Source organism: Bos indicus x Bos taurus, chromosome 10 (assembly GCF_003369695.1).
Source record: "Bos indicus x Bos taurus breed Angus x Brahman F1 hybrid chromosome 10, Bos_hybrid_MaternalHap_v2.0, whole genome shotgun sequence".
Classification (NCBI taxonomy): domain Eukaryota; kingdom Metazoa; phylum Chordata; class Mammalia; order Artiodactyla; family Bovidae; genus Bos; species Bos indicus x Bos taurus.
The window spans coordinates 52,821,525-52,836,215 of record NC_040085.1 but is presented as its reverse complement, the minus strand read 5'-3'; the positions used below and the strand labels follow the sequence as shown (position 1 = coordinate 52,836,215).

The following is a 14,691-nucleotide window of genomic DNA, read 5'->3' as shown; positions in this document are numbered from 1 at the left end:
ATGTTATTTTTCACAGAACTGAAATAACCCTAAAATTTGTATGAAACCACAAAAGACCCCACATAGCCAAAGCAATCTTAAGAAAGGTGAACAAAGAACTTCAAATTTCCTCATTTCAAACAGTATTGCAAAGATAGCAATCAAAACTGTACGGTTCTTTTTTAAAAGAAATATTGGAGAGTAGTTGATTCACAGTGTTGAGTTACTTTCTGCTGTATAGCACAGTGACTCAAAACTGCATGGAATTGGCACAAAAACAGACACACAGATCAACGGAACAGAGTAGATGCTTCTATCATCAATTTATTATGACAAGGGAGCCAATAACAGACAGTGGAGAAAGACAATCTCTACAATAAAATGGTGTTGGGAAACTGGACTGCCACATGCAAAAGAACGACGCTGGATCACCATCTGCAAAAATAAACTCAAGACAGATTAATGGCCTAAATATAAGATTTGAATCCATAAAACTCCTAGAAGAAAACAAGAAGTATACTCTTTGACATCAGCCTTAGCAGTAAATTTTGGCTCTGTATCCTCAGGTACAAGCAACAAAAGAAAAAATAAACAAATGGGGCTACAAAAAATTAAAAATCCTTTGCACAGCAAAGGAAACCATCAACAGAAAAGCAAACCAAGCAAATGGGAGAATAGATGTGCAACTGATTTATCTGATAAGTAGTTAATTCAAAATATTGAATATGTAAAGAACACAATATAAAAATCTATTTAATTAAAAAATGGATAGAAGACATGAATAGACATTTTTCCAAGGAAGACCCACAGATGACCAACAGACACATGAAGAGATGCTCATTTTCACTAATCATCAAGAAAATGCAATTTAAAACCACAATGAGATATCACCTCATTCATGTTAGAATGGCTGTTATCAAAAAGACAACTAAAAATAAGTGTCAAGGAGATGTGGAAAAGGGAACTCTTATGCACTGTTGGCAGGATTGTAAATTGGTGCAGCTACTATGGAAAACAGTATGGAGGTTCCTTAAAAAATTAAAAATAGAAGTAGCATATGATCCAGCAATTCCACTTCTGGGTATTTATCTGAAAAAAATAAGAAGCTAATTAGAAAAGATATATGCACCCCTGTCTTCACTGCAGCATTATTTATTATTTATAATAGCCAAGATATGAAACCTAAGTGCCCATTGATATATGAATGGATAAAGAAGGTATGGTATAAATACACACAATGGCATACTACTCAGTCACTAAAAAAGAACGAAATTTGAAGCAAAATGGATGGACCTAGAGGGTAATATGCTAAGTGAAATAAGTCTGACAGAGAAAGACAAATGTATGATTTCACTTATACATGGAATCTAGAACACAAAACAAGTGAACAAGCATAATAAGACAGAAACAGACTCACGGACACACAGGTGGTTGCCAGAGGAGACAAGAGGGAGGGGCTAGGGGCTAAGTGAAATAAGTGAGAGAGATTAGGGGTATGGACATCCAGTTATAAAATAGATGAGCCATGGGAGTGTAGTGTCCAGCATAAGGAATACAGTCAGTATTATCACAGTAACTTAGTATTGTGAAGGATTACTAGACTTGTGGTGATCAGTTTGTAATACATATTAATGTTGAATCATGATGTACTACACCTGATACTAATATAATTTGTATGCCAACTATTCTTCAATTAAAAAAAATTCTCTTATGGCATAAATGCACCATTCCCATGGACTCTAAAGATAAGCACAAGACTTTGAAGCCATCTGGAGCTTGTGCTGGGGCTCCTCAGTCTAAGGCTGCAGGCTCTGAGGAGGTCCTGGTCTCTTCACAGGGCTGCGCTGGGGAAGGCTGAGAAGCCCTGCAGTGTGCATGGACATGCAGAAACCTGCTGCAGTATTCTCCCCAGGGCCTCTCGCTACCTGCCCGGCATTAGGAACTCTGGTTGCATTTGTAGAATGACTAAATCTGTGATTTTTGTAAGTGATTAATGGGGGTGGTGGGCTAGCAAGAAAGATGCTTCCTGGAGGAACTCTGAGTCCAAACCCGACTCTTGTTGGCTTAGTTTAACCTCAGAGAGAAAAGCTGTAATCCTGTGGCTTCTTAGAAAATGCTAATTGAGTTATTACTCAAGTCACATTTCGGCCCTCACAGAAAATTAAATATCTTCAGAACAGCTTAGTCCTTTATTCTGAAACCCTTGTGGCTTAAGCACAAGGATTTCTTACATCTCTGGGAGTCCCTTTTCAGCGTTGCTGCATGTGACAGTAATGAGCGCTAGAGAAATGCTCAAATGGATAGAATTACAGGCACAAAAGCCCTGTTGAGAGGCACAGGAAAAGCCTCTTCCTTTTTGATTTTTATAGTGATAGAATGAGAGCCAGGCTGTTCAGTGAATGTGGGCCAGAGCTATTGAGACCACTTAGGAGAGATTGACGGGATCGCATCTGTGCTGGAGATGGGTTGAGGAGGTTATTCTTTGGCACCTAAAAATGCTTTTCAAAAGCCAGTTCCTTTTTTCATGACAGCTTGAAATTGGGTCTTCTTTTACACAGAAAGCTCTTCAATTAAAACTTAGGTGTGAAAAGTACAAGTTGTATGTACTTTTTTACAAGGCAAGGAGGCACCCAGGGATAGGCCAAGGTGCCTGGATTGGGAGCAGGGAGGTGAGAGGACCCAGGACTGAACCAGGGAGCTTCAGGGGGAGAGGCAGAGAGCAGCAGTCCAGAGGTTACAGGGTTACAAGGCTCCCAGATGACACCTTCAGGAAGAGTTGCCAGGACAGAGCCTGGGTTTGGGCCTGAGAACAAGATCTAGCTCTTCACTGGAGTCATCTTTGAAAAAGCAGGTGTTTGTGACTTGAGGCTAGTCCAACTGTGACCAGGAAAGCCCCTTCCTGTTCCTTTCCCAGGACTCAGCTGTGGCTGCTCTGGGGACAAGGACAGAGCAGTCAGGCTTTAGGATTTTGCTAATGCAGAGTTTGTCAAATGACATATGGTTTTCTGGATGCATCTTATCCCTGATCCCAGTTTCCTTGGGACCCCAGAAGCATGTCTTCTGGAAGAGCAGGTTATCGTGAAGAAGGCAGGTCTTGGGTAATTCTTCACTTCCAGTGGCCTCCACATACAGGCTTGTTGGAAAATCTCTAAATCATCATATTGCTGAACTGCTTGTTGGGACCAACGTGCTTCAAATCCACAGTGCCCATTCTCCTTGCAGAGACATGACTCCAAGTCTGTGATAACACTTCTTATCCTATACCCAGGCATCAGTCGTGGATCACTGTTGCCACCTAGCATGGCCTCAGGTCCCAAGTCATTCTTTTCTCGTGTTGCAGAAAGTTGTACTAACTGATTGGAGTTGGCACTTGAAATAATATCGAACTCTTCTCATTTTTAAGGTTGTCATGGCCATAATCCAAAATTGAAATGCACCAAATAAATGAGATTAGACCAAAGCTCCACTTTAATGGGGCATGTGGGGAAAGATACATATTTTTCCACATCAGGTGCCCTGGGACTGGCAGAATAGCTATCAGCAGGGCCAGTTGCAGAGGGTGGACCAGCACACAGAGGGTGGGAGCTGAGGCCTCAAAGCTGTAGCCAGTCCAATCCAAGTGAGGATCCCCCTTCTTAGCATGGAACCTTGTATAAGTGCGCTGGTGGCAGGCCCAGGGAACAGCTCTGCGTACAGCCTTAATAGGAAAGTGACTGCCTATGCGTGTTCCCAGAGGGTCTCTTATTCCAGAAGGGGACAAGGGTCAGGAGCTGAGAAAGCATCCTGCAAGACAGTTTTCTAGGGGCTAGTTGGCACATGTTATTTGATATCTGACATTATTATAATGACTCATATCTGGGGCTTCTTCTGGGTGAGAGGGGCCATGAGCAGCTCTGTTGGTATCCTGGGGACCCTGGGACAGTCACCATCACTCTGCCCCTGAGCTCTTTGAAACTGTCATCCTTTCTCTTCTGAAATTCTCTAGTTTCAAGGCCTGAGCATGGACTTCACAGGTGGTGTGCAGTGTTAAAGAATCTGCCTGCCAATGTAGGGGACGCAGGAAATGTGGGTTTGACCCCTGGGCCAGGATCATCCCCTGGAGATGGAAATGGAAACCCACTCCAGGATTCTTGCCCGAAAAGTCCCATGTACAGAGAGGCCTGACAGGCTACAGCCTGACAGACTCTTTGAGGTCACAAAGAGTCAGACACAGCTGAGATGCACACATGCATGGGACCTGCTGGGCTGGCCTCACTCTTCCTTCTCCAGAGCACTCTCTCTGTCTTTCCTGGCGCTGCTTCTGTCTCCTGCCTCCCTCCAGGTAGGGTGTGTCCCCCTCTCTGCATCCCCAGATTTGGCTCAGATATTTCACTCTTACCTCAAGGCTAGTATCTCCCAGTTTTTCTAGGGTTAGGAACCCCTGTAAGGGTAATGACTGATTCTTTTCCCAGAAAACTTTCACATCAGGTCCAGGGGACCCAGGACCACCTGCACGCCAGTAACCTGTGGTGCTTCGTGAAAATGCAGGTTCCCGGGCCTCACGCTAATTCAAACTGGATCAGAATCTCCAGATTGGTCCCAGGTATCTGCATCTTTACAAGCATTCTAGTCGACTCTAGGCCTCAAGTGACTAAGAACTGTAGCCGTAGGATGTCAAGGACGTCGGGTGAGGGTCAGTAAACCCTAATCTAAGCACCTCATCATAGCAGTATCCTTGGCCCTAACTAATGTGCCCTAAGTATACAGCTCCGGCCAGGACCTCTCTCTAATACTCCACTGCATGGCAATGGACTGTCCTGAGAACTCTTGCAACCTACTATATACAGTTGATTCTTTCTTGTTCACCTTTTTTTTCTACCAACCTGCACATCTGATTTTGGCTTCTATCAGCAGTCCGGATTGACTGTGGATTGATTTCTGACAGCTATGGAAAGTCCACATTGCATCCTTACCAGGGCGTTTGTGGCGCCATCTGGTGGTATGACTACAGGCTATCCTGATCCTAGAAAATGCCGTGCCATTTTCAGCAAATCATTTTTGCGCAATATAGGACTATATATATATAAAACATACTGTCAAACACTTTGCTCTTTTGAAAGTTTTCAAGTCTGTCAAATAGGCTCATCAGTATCCAGGCACCGAATCATCTGAGAGGCCTTCTGTTTTGCCTCCAACCAGACATGGAGTCCTGCCCGTTCTTCTGCTGAAAATACCTCTCGCATTTCTAGCCCCTCTAGAACGCTACAGTCACCAACCACATTTATCTTCAACCTTGTCCCAAGTTTTAACTACAAACATTCTATGGATAATTTCTCCTCCCCACCCCCACCCCCGCCTCTTTCTCTCTCTCATCTCATTCCCTAGTTGTATTCCATCTACAGAAAGGATCGCAAACGCGCACTGATTTCAGTGTCATCTTCCCTTCTTAAAACCCTACTATGGCTCCGCGCTGCCTTGCAGATACTGTCTGTGCCCCGCTATCAGGCCTTCAAGTGTTGCTGTGCCATATCCCTCCGCCAAGTACCCCGGCTTCATCACTACACATTCCAGCTGGGCCAGCTTCCCTCCTCTCGCTCACTCCTGGACCTTTGCTCCAGTTGGTCTCATGCAGGGGTGCCCAGCCCTCACCCCTGCAACTGTCTCAGGCCCCCTGGGTCTTCAGAGCTACAACTCAAGGCTTACCCTCTCTGAAGTCCTGCTCAGACTGCCCTTTGCCCAGACTGTCCCAGCACCTCTGTGGTTGCTTCTCTGTTGCTCCCTCATATCTCACTGTGGTTTCAGAGTATTCACCTTCCTCAGTTCGACTATAAACACGACAGATTCAAGGACCAAGATTTCTTTTTTTTTTTTTTTTAATTATTTTATTAATTTTTTTAGCTGCACTGAGTCTTCATTGATGCACGCTGGCTTTCCCTAGTTGCTGCAAGCTGGAGCTAGTCTTCACTGCGGCCAGACCATGGGCTTCCCCTTGCAGTGGCTTCTCTCGTTGCAGGATGTGGGCTGCAGGGTGTGTGGGCTCAGTAGTTGCAGTGCAAAGGCTTAGTTGTGCTGAGGAATGCGGGATCTTCCCAGACCAGGGATTGAGCCTATGTGCCCTGCATTATTAGGCGGATTCTTAACCACTGGACCACCAGGAAGTCCCAAGGTTTCTCTGAGTAGATTTTGGTGCACACAGTAAGTGCTTTGTAAATGGTGGTTTTCTGAAAAGTCACAGGACTTGGATCTTTAGACAGACCTACTCACTCCAGTTGGAGAAGGGCATGGCAACCTACTCCAGTATTCTTGCCTGGAGAATTCCATGGATGGAGTAGCCTGGTGGGCTACAGTTCATGGGGTTGTAAAGAATCGGACATGACTGAAGCAACTGAGCCAGCACGCACCCACTCCAATATTGGTGATTGTTTCTGTGGTCAGAGAAACAAAGACCCTCAACTGTTCGTGATGCAACCTGACTGGTCTGTATGAGTGCTTATTAAGTGGAATAATTGACACTAAAACTGTTTGTGGAGCAATTTATTGTGTTAGATTATGTGTAAATGATTCACCTGAACACCTTAGATCCTTTTTAGGGTGATTACAAATGAAGAAAGGTATTTGTTACCTGATCTGAGCCCTCAGGTTTTCTCAGGCAATTTTGTGCAACAAAATAGAAACCCAGCAAACCAGCTTTTGCTCTCAACTCCCCTGGGTGGCCTAGAGGAGACAGGCTGTCTGGATGAGTGCATTCGGGGCTGCTCCCAGGACAGCTGGCTCTCAGCCCTGCAAATGCAGCACTTCCTGACACCTAGCTGCACACAGGCTGCAGCAGGGCCCACCCACGTGGTCACCAAACCTCATGTAATTAAGTTGACTTCGGAGTCTATGGTGACGCAACTTAGAAATTATTCTTAGTCCACTGGAACTTGAGCAAAAGTGGGTTTGATTGGGCTATGGGTGTTTGTCTAATTGTTTTTAAGGATCTTTGGGTAAACATATTGAGTTCTAAATAAAAGGCACAGGGCAATTCCTTCGGGCCCATAGATGATTAGTATGTTTTAAGAGGGGGAAGATGCTCTTTGTTCTTTGGGTTCGGGAGTTAGCTTACTTCTATCTGTGGTTTATCATCTAAATTTTTCTTCTGTTGTAGGACCACCTGGCCCAGCAGGTAAGAACCTATAGATATTCTGAGTTTGCAGGGAGGATGTGGGTGGCTGGCTCCCAGGATCCCTCAGAAGGGACTGAGGCAGGGAAGGGGGAAGAATCCAGAGGCAGCCTTGACTACAGCTGTGTCCCTGCCTTCTCTCTACCCGAGTCACCAGCTCTCCTGCTCCCTCCTTCTTGAGAGCCTGCCATCACCATTCACTATCTGACACTGCTTTGGGTGGTGGTGGGGACGGTGGGGAAGGAAAGGAAGAAGCAGGAGAAGCTCTGGGAGAGGCCTTGATGCCTGCCCAGTCTCACTGGCTAAAGGAAATAATGTTAACTTCAGTGAACATTTTTTTCAGTGTTCCTGCTTCTCGTGTTTTGATGCAGGGCCTCCCGGAGCCAGTGGATTACCAGGACACAACGGATCAGACGGACAGCCTGGTCCTCAGGGCCCAAAAGGCGAAAAAGGAGCCAATGGAAAAAGAGGAAAAATGGGTATTTAGGCACAGTTTTTCGAATTAAATCCCTTGGTTGTTTTGTCTCCATCATTGCGTTTTGGATGAGCCAGCGCTGGTGCAGGGGGGACAGGTGCTGTATCTCTGAATGCGAGGCCGGTTAAGTGTTGCCTGGAAGCCGCTGTGTCCTGGGGCTATAAGGGCCTCCTTTCTGGTCCGACCCTGATGACGGTGTATGTCCAGGCTGCCTGGGAGAAGCAGTGTTCCTGGGAACTGATGGCCACTCCTCTGCTTGCTCTGACGCCAACAGACAGATGGAAGGGGCAAGAGTGTCTGTACTGGTACCCCAAGTTCTTTCAGGGGTCAGTTCCTGCCCTAGCCAGGGTAGCTGGACAGAGAGGATGAGAGGTGAATGTGGTCAAGTTGACACCAGAGAGGCAACACAGCCAAATCAGGTTAGCCCTGGGCCTTTTAAGAACCAGGGTTTGTATTCAGCCCCTTGCCCTGCATACCTCCCTGGGCAGCCACACAAGGCAGGCTGCAGGAGGGAAGGGAGGAAGCTGTGAAAAGCTTTTCTCTAAGGACGGGCTGTTGGGAGCATGGCTCAGCCCTCGACCAACTCAGACTCTAGCCTGGACCATCTAACTAGAAAGCAAGGGCTGTGCTGTCCCCGCCACCCTGCCAAAGCCCCGGGCCTATGAATGCCCTCCCCTGCTCCCTTCCTGGGCCCAGGATGCATTCTCATCCCACCCAGAGATCAGTGTAATTGCAGGGAGTGGGAGGAGGGGCCAGAGCTGGCAGGGCCGCAGAGAGGAACTGGCTTTGTTCTGGGAGCCATGAGAAGCCACAGAGGGGTTTTGAGGAGGAGGGTGACATGATCAGATCTGCCTTTCTGTGATACCCCCACTGGGGGAGGACAAACTCGAGCAAGCATGGGAGCCAAGACAGGGAGACAGTGAAGAGGCTACTCAGCAGGCAGGCAGAAGGGATGCAGGTGGGATGTGCAAAGGCTGATGAGCTGAGTGATATTTGGGGGTAACATCAGCAGTACTTGGGGAAGGCAAATATAGGTAGGAAGGGGGAGGGAAGCACCAAGGCTGACTCCAAGGTCTTCCTCCTGCCTGACGGCTCTTCCCTAAGATAGTGAGCCCTGGACCAACTTAGGTCCTAGCATGGGACGTGCTCAGTTTGAAATGCCTTGAAATGTCATGAGGAGGTGTCAGAGGGCCTTGAAGATGCAGGTTTGCAGTCAGAGGAGACCCTGGGGCTCGAGGTGTACCTTAAGGAGTCACCCGAGGCGATGGGCTTTTGGGCCATGAGCCCAGCCCCTTCGGGAGGGAGCCACCCAAGAGGAGAGCCTGGGCCCATCCAGGAGGAGCAGCAGTATCTAGTGACCAAGTAGAAGGGAGGAGCCAGCAAAGGAGGCCAAGGACAGGCTGAGCAGCAGGAGGAACCCTAGGAGATGGTGGGAACATTCCTCAGCAGGCCTTTATTGAGAGGGTTCCCAGTGCTAGTGCGGAAACAAAATAGATGCAGCCCCTATTGTATAGTGGAACTTTCTGTCTTTGGTGGGGAGGCAGACATAAAGTCAACAATCAGATACATCTGTAATCACGGTGTGAGGTGCAGAAAGGAAAGAACAGTATGTTATAAGCAGGGCGGAGAATGAGGGTCAAGAGGTAATGTCTGACGTCAGACCTGAGGGACAAGAGCAAGGCAGACGGTGGCCCAAGTGGAGTGCACACACCTGCCAAGGCCCTGTTGGGGCAGCTAGGGGAGGGGGCGTACAGCCAGGTGAGGTGGGAGGCGGGGGCCAGGCCCTTCCAGAGCCTTCTGCATGGTGGTCTGGGTCTCTCTGCCAGCCACATGCAGGATGTGACCCTCAGGGCCAGGGTCATGGCCATGGAGAAGGAGGGGCCATCGTGTCAGCAGAGAGCTCCAGGATCTTTAGTGGTTTGGCAGGGAGGGTTGGGAGAGGGGAGGAGTGGGCATGCCTTCCAGAATGAGGGAACAACAAGTACTGTTTCCAAAAACAGGCTAAAGAGCCCATGTTCCACAGAGATAGGACTGGGTTAGGCTGTACACGTCTATGGGGTCACACAGAGTTGGGCACGACTGAAGCGACTTAGCAGCAGCAGCAGGCTGTGCACTCTAGCGGTGATCTCTTAACAATGGTATATATTAATAGCTGACATTCACTGTCAGGCACTCTACCAAGTGTGCTTTACATTTACCTCACTGAGTCTTCACAACAGTCCCAGGAGATGGGGATATTTGTGGGCCTTATTTTTCCAGATGAAGAAGTCTCATCTTTCCATTTTCCAAACAGGCCGGGGCCCTCGGTCAGGGCCTGTGCACCACTGTGCCCCCACCCATCCGTGACCTGGAGCAATCGCAGCTGATACCTCCTCCTCTTCAAGATCGCCCCTGACCTCCGTGTCTGGCCCCCGCCTCACCAGCTCAGTTACATCCCCTGCTCTCCTCCGAAGCATAGATCCCTCCCTGAACTCCTCTCCTCGTGTTGCTCGCTGATGTGCTAATGGTCTGGCCACCTAGGGAGAACGTGAGGTCCATGAGAACCAGGCTCCGGAGCCTGGTGCACCCAGTGAAGGCGGCAATCAAGTCATTGTTGAACTAGTGGACATAACATGCCCAGTGTCCAAAAGCTAGTAAGCATAAGAGGCAGGCTTGACTCCAGGCCTTGACTCCTGGACCCCTGTTCTTAAACACGACAGCACAGAACACTTCCAGGCTGGAGGGGGTTGAGTCCAAGAGGCATTACTGGAGGTGCTACAGAGCAGGAGCAGGGGGAAGGAAGCCTGGGCACTGGGAGCTAGTGCTATCGATTGTCTAAGGATGTTGCTGAGCCTCATTTGAGTCTCACCAGGAGGGTGGGAAGGCGCCAGCCCTTCAGAGAAGCCCTTAGGACACAGGCAGGACGCACAGTTCATCAAGTATCCACGTGTCAGGCAGAAAGAATTATCCCTGCTCTGCAAGCAGAAGGGAGCCAGGAAAGGCATTCTGGGCGCACCTGCCTTGAACTCTGACTGGCTTCGAGGGCCTGGGTCTCCTCACCTGTACACTGAGAAGCAGGGCTTCCAACAACTCTAACATGGCTTCCGGTTTTGAAACAGTCTGCTCCAGTGTTTGTCTGTGAGGGAGAGGCTGTGCCTTGTGCATCCTGTTGTTTGACACAGCTCTCAGCCAACCCCAGCTAAGGCTCAGTAAAGAACTGAGAGAACAGCAGGACATAGTTTCTGTCCATAAGGGCTTGCAGTCCTGTTGGAAGAGAAGATAGTTTATATACAGCATGAATTCTGTAACTGGTTATTCTGATATGAAGATGCTTTATACTGTACAGCAAGGAATGCTGCCAGAAGAAAACTTAATTGTGCAGATAATGGACAAATAGGATCCTGTATAGAGGATGAGTTGTACTGTAGAGTTAAGTGTAAAGGACAAGAGAGACGTGTGATCCACACCTTGGAAATAAATAGAGGGGAAATGGGGAGGGCAGTGCAAGGAGAGAAGGGAAAGGCCCTACTTGGAGGCACTGTTCGGGAGGCTGGCCCTGCCTATGAGAAGGGCCCCAGGTGAGGATGGGGTGCGGTGGGGAGGGAGCAGGGATTTTAGCTCTGTGTCTGCAGAAGGCAGCCGGGAGCCACTGTGGGCTCTTGAGAAGAAGACCAACCTAGTGATACCAGAGTTTAGAGCTCCAGACCAACAGTTGTTTCCAGGATATTGAAATATGAAGCTAACCCTCGCTTTCTGATCTTAGGAATGCTAAGAACAAGAGTGGAATAGGCCAGAGTCAGAGCTTGAAGTCTTGGTTTGGATCCCAGCTCTTCTGCTTACTAGCTGTGTGCACTTGGGCAAGTTACTTAATTGCCCTGTTTCCTCAACTGGAAAATGAGAATAGTAATAGTGTTTTTAGGAAGACTAAATTTATATATAAAATATATATAAATATATATCAAGTGCTTAGAATAGGGTCTGACACAGAGCAAGTGCTGCATTCATTTTAGATATTAGGTGGTGGTGTTGTTTCAAAGGGTGGGGAAGGAAATCTGAGTGGAAATGCCTACATTTGTTTGCAACCATCAACTTAGATTTAGAGAGAATTGGACTTAACCGTCGTCAGTTTTGCAAACAGCGTCCTTTCCGAAGTTTGACGTGCTGTGCCCCAAAACCAAGCATTTCTTTCTTTCCATCTGCCTCTCACTTTCTCACTCAAGAGTTAATGCTTTTGTGTTTTCTCTAAAAATTGAGTCCCCACAAAAACAGAAATAAACATCCTCCTCCTTATTCATCCCAGCCTTGGGTCTGGGTTTTGCATAACACCCTCAGCTCCCATCTCCTCCGCCTCAGTGGGTGACAGATGGTGCTACCAAAAATAAGATGTCCTCCTTCACCCCCTGCAGTGAAGATGGCGTTGACCCCAGTTGATCACACAACCCCAGACTCTAAAGCTAGGAAAATGACTTGTTTTGAGTGGGCACTGCCAACGGGAAAGGAAAACAGCAGAAAGCCACACCCAGCACCCGAGCAAGGCGAGCAGAGTCTGGCCTTTCTTCTCCTGCAGAATGTGCTGACTCCAAGCCTGCCAGCAGCCATGGGACAGACACTGCCCTGATCCAGGCCACTCAGTGTTTAGCAGTGTCCCTGCCCATATCCAAGTCGGGGAAGGCAGACAGTGCCACATCTGGCTCCTCTGCCAGCGATCGTGATGAGGTGGTGGTGTACTTCTGCATGCCATGGCCAGGGCACGGCCGAGGTGGTTGCACCAACCAAGAAGAGGGAAGACTCTGTGGAGGTGGCGAAGACTACATAAACAGAACGTCCCCTCCCCTTTCTTGAAGAAAGTGATCATGTGCACACACAGCTGAGCGTCAAAATACACCCGTGAGCAGAAGTCCTTAATATCCTGAGCACTAAACACCAGCCCCTGTGCATTATGACAGCTGTGAGAATGTTCTCCTGTTTCACACCTGGCCTTTTTGAGAAAGGGGGAAAATGCATAAAAGGAAGGAATAAAAGAAGAGGAAATCGAACGATGATGCCAAAGGCTCTTTGTGACTAGAATAAATGCTTGAAAAAGAAAACCCTCAAGTAACTAGAAGATACCATTTCCCTGAGCACTGCTGAATGTGAGTCACACGACACCTTTCGAAGGTGTCAGTTATCTTCGGGTGCATTGTGCTGGCTGGACTCTATGGCAACGTTCTCATCTTTTGTGTCCTTCAGATAATGTGCCAAATTGCCTATTTAAAATACTGACAAAAGAACGTCCGCTCGTGCAGAGGTCCCTGATTAAGGGCTTTTCAGTGAGTGAACCTCTTTCCAGAAAGATGTCCTGATAACTGTGGACAGAGGTGACCCCCCAGCCATGGGATCTCAGTGTGGTGTGAGAGATGCATTGTGGGACCTGCCTCAACCATGTCACTGACTCCACGGCACAGCCTCCAGTACCTACACTGCAGGCGCTTCCCTTGCTCTTCTTCACATGCTCTTCCACTGTGTCCCCAGCAATTCCATTGGCAGAAATTGAGCAAATGTTTCCCTGTTTGTTGCATTTTTTAACAGTGATCAACACTTTCAGGTTCTTTCATACACTGCTGTCTTCCTTGGGATGGTCTGTGTAGGCTCCCTTGAATCTAATAGAGCTTATCAGCCCCTTGGCATAGAGAAAAGGTGGTAGGAGTGCCAGTTGCACATTTTAGGGAACAATGGGCTAGGATGGCAGTGCAGGGTATTCCAGCGCCATCTGTGGTGTGACACGATTTATTAATAATAACCTCCCCATTGCTGCAAGGGCTTGAGAAGAGCCAATCAGGTGGGGTCGAGACGTGTTCAGGGTTGGATGGGAGGTTAATCTAAATGACCTCTAAGGTGCCTTCCTATCTGAAAGTCTATGATTCTCTTGGGATGGTTATATAGGAATCCTGTGTAGCTGGTAGGAAGTTGGGGGTGGGGATCAGAATTGGTTTTAAATCTGGAGGGAGGACAGTGGCGATGTCATAAAATGACAGTTGGGGAATGGGGACTTGCCAAGCTGGTGGGGCACTCAGCCAGAACCTTTAAGAAGGGGCTTGGGATTGGCCACATAATTAGAAAAAGCAATGAATCCTAAGGCCTCTTGGTTATAGAGGTTGAGAGAAACTGAAGTTTTTCACTGAAACTTGCCTCTGGCTCTTCTCTGTTGCCCAAAATCTCTGCCCCTTTGAAAAATATCTCTGTTGAGTGATATCTCCAGGAGGCTCTTGTCAAAATGAACAAACAGTGCCTGCAATGGGATATCATATTAATTTATCCATATCTGGCAGTACCTTTGCACATAGTAAGCAATCACTTTCCCTCTTAGTATCCCTAGGTGCTCCTAAGTTCTAGCAGCTTTTTAATAAATTTTCTAAAAGACAGTTTTAGTGCATCCCTCTCCAATCTGTTTGCCTCTGTTTCTTTTTCTTTGCTTTATTGTACTTTATTTAAAGTGACAAGAATAGGTACCATTGTCTTGTTCCTGATCTTAGGGGGAAAGCATTCAGTCTTTCATTATTAGGGACGTTGTTGCTGTTGTTTAGTCACTCAGTCATGTCCGACTTTCTGTGACCCGATGGACTATAGCCCACCAGGCTCCTCTGTCCATGGCAAGAATACTGGAGTGGGTAGCCATGCCCTCCTCCCAGGGATCTTCCCGACCTGGGGATCATACCTGAGTCTCCTACATTGGCAGGAGAATTCTTTCCTATCTGAGTCACCAGGGAAGCTCCGGAGATGATGTTAGTTGTAGGTTCTTTTCACAGATGCCCTTTTTCATATTGAGGACATTTCCTTCTATTCCTAGTGTGATGAGAATTTTTATTCAGAATAGGTGTTGGATTTTATCAAATGTCTTTCCTATATCCATCAAGATGATCACGTAATTTTTTCCTTGCTTAAATTATTAATATGCTACATTACATTGACTAAATGATTCAGATTTTGAATTCTATCCTGGCAGGCAGTTAAGCTTACTGCTCAGTATTTTTAAGGTTTGTTATGATAGATCCACAGCAGCCTTGACTGTTGAGCTAATTTAGCCTCACTACTAAGACAACTCTTTCCAAGGACTCTATCTCACAGCCTGCCATTTTCT

The 14,691-nt window shown here is 47.4% G+C and overlaps 1 protein-coding gene across 1 annotated transcript in view; it reads left to right on the top strand.

The window, feature by feature from the left end:
- GLDN (gliomedin) overlaps positions 1–14,691 on the top strand; it is a 55,040-nt gene that overhangs the window by 27,268 nt on the left and 13,081 nt on the right. Inside the window, 2 exon segments of the mRNA XM_027554015.1 lie at positions 7,106–7,123; positions 7,492–7,599. Coding sequence (XP_027409816.1) covers positions 7,106–7,123; positions 7,492–7,599 — 126 coding nt within the window.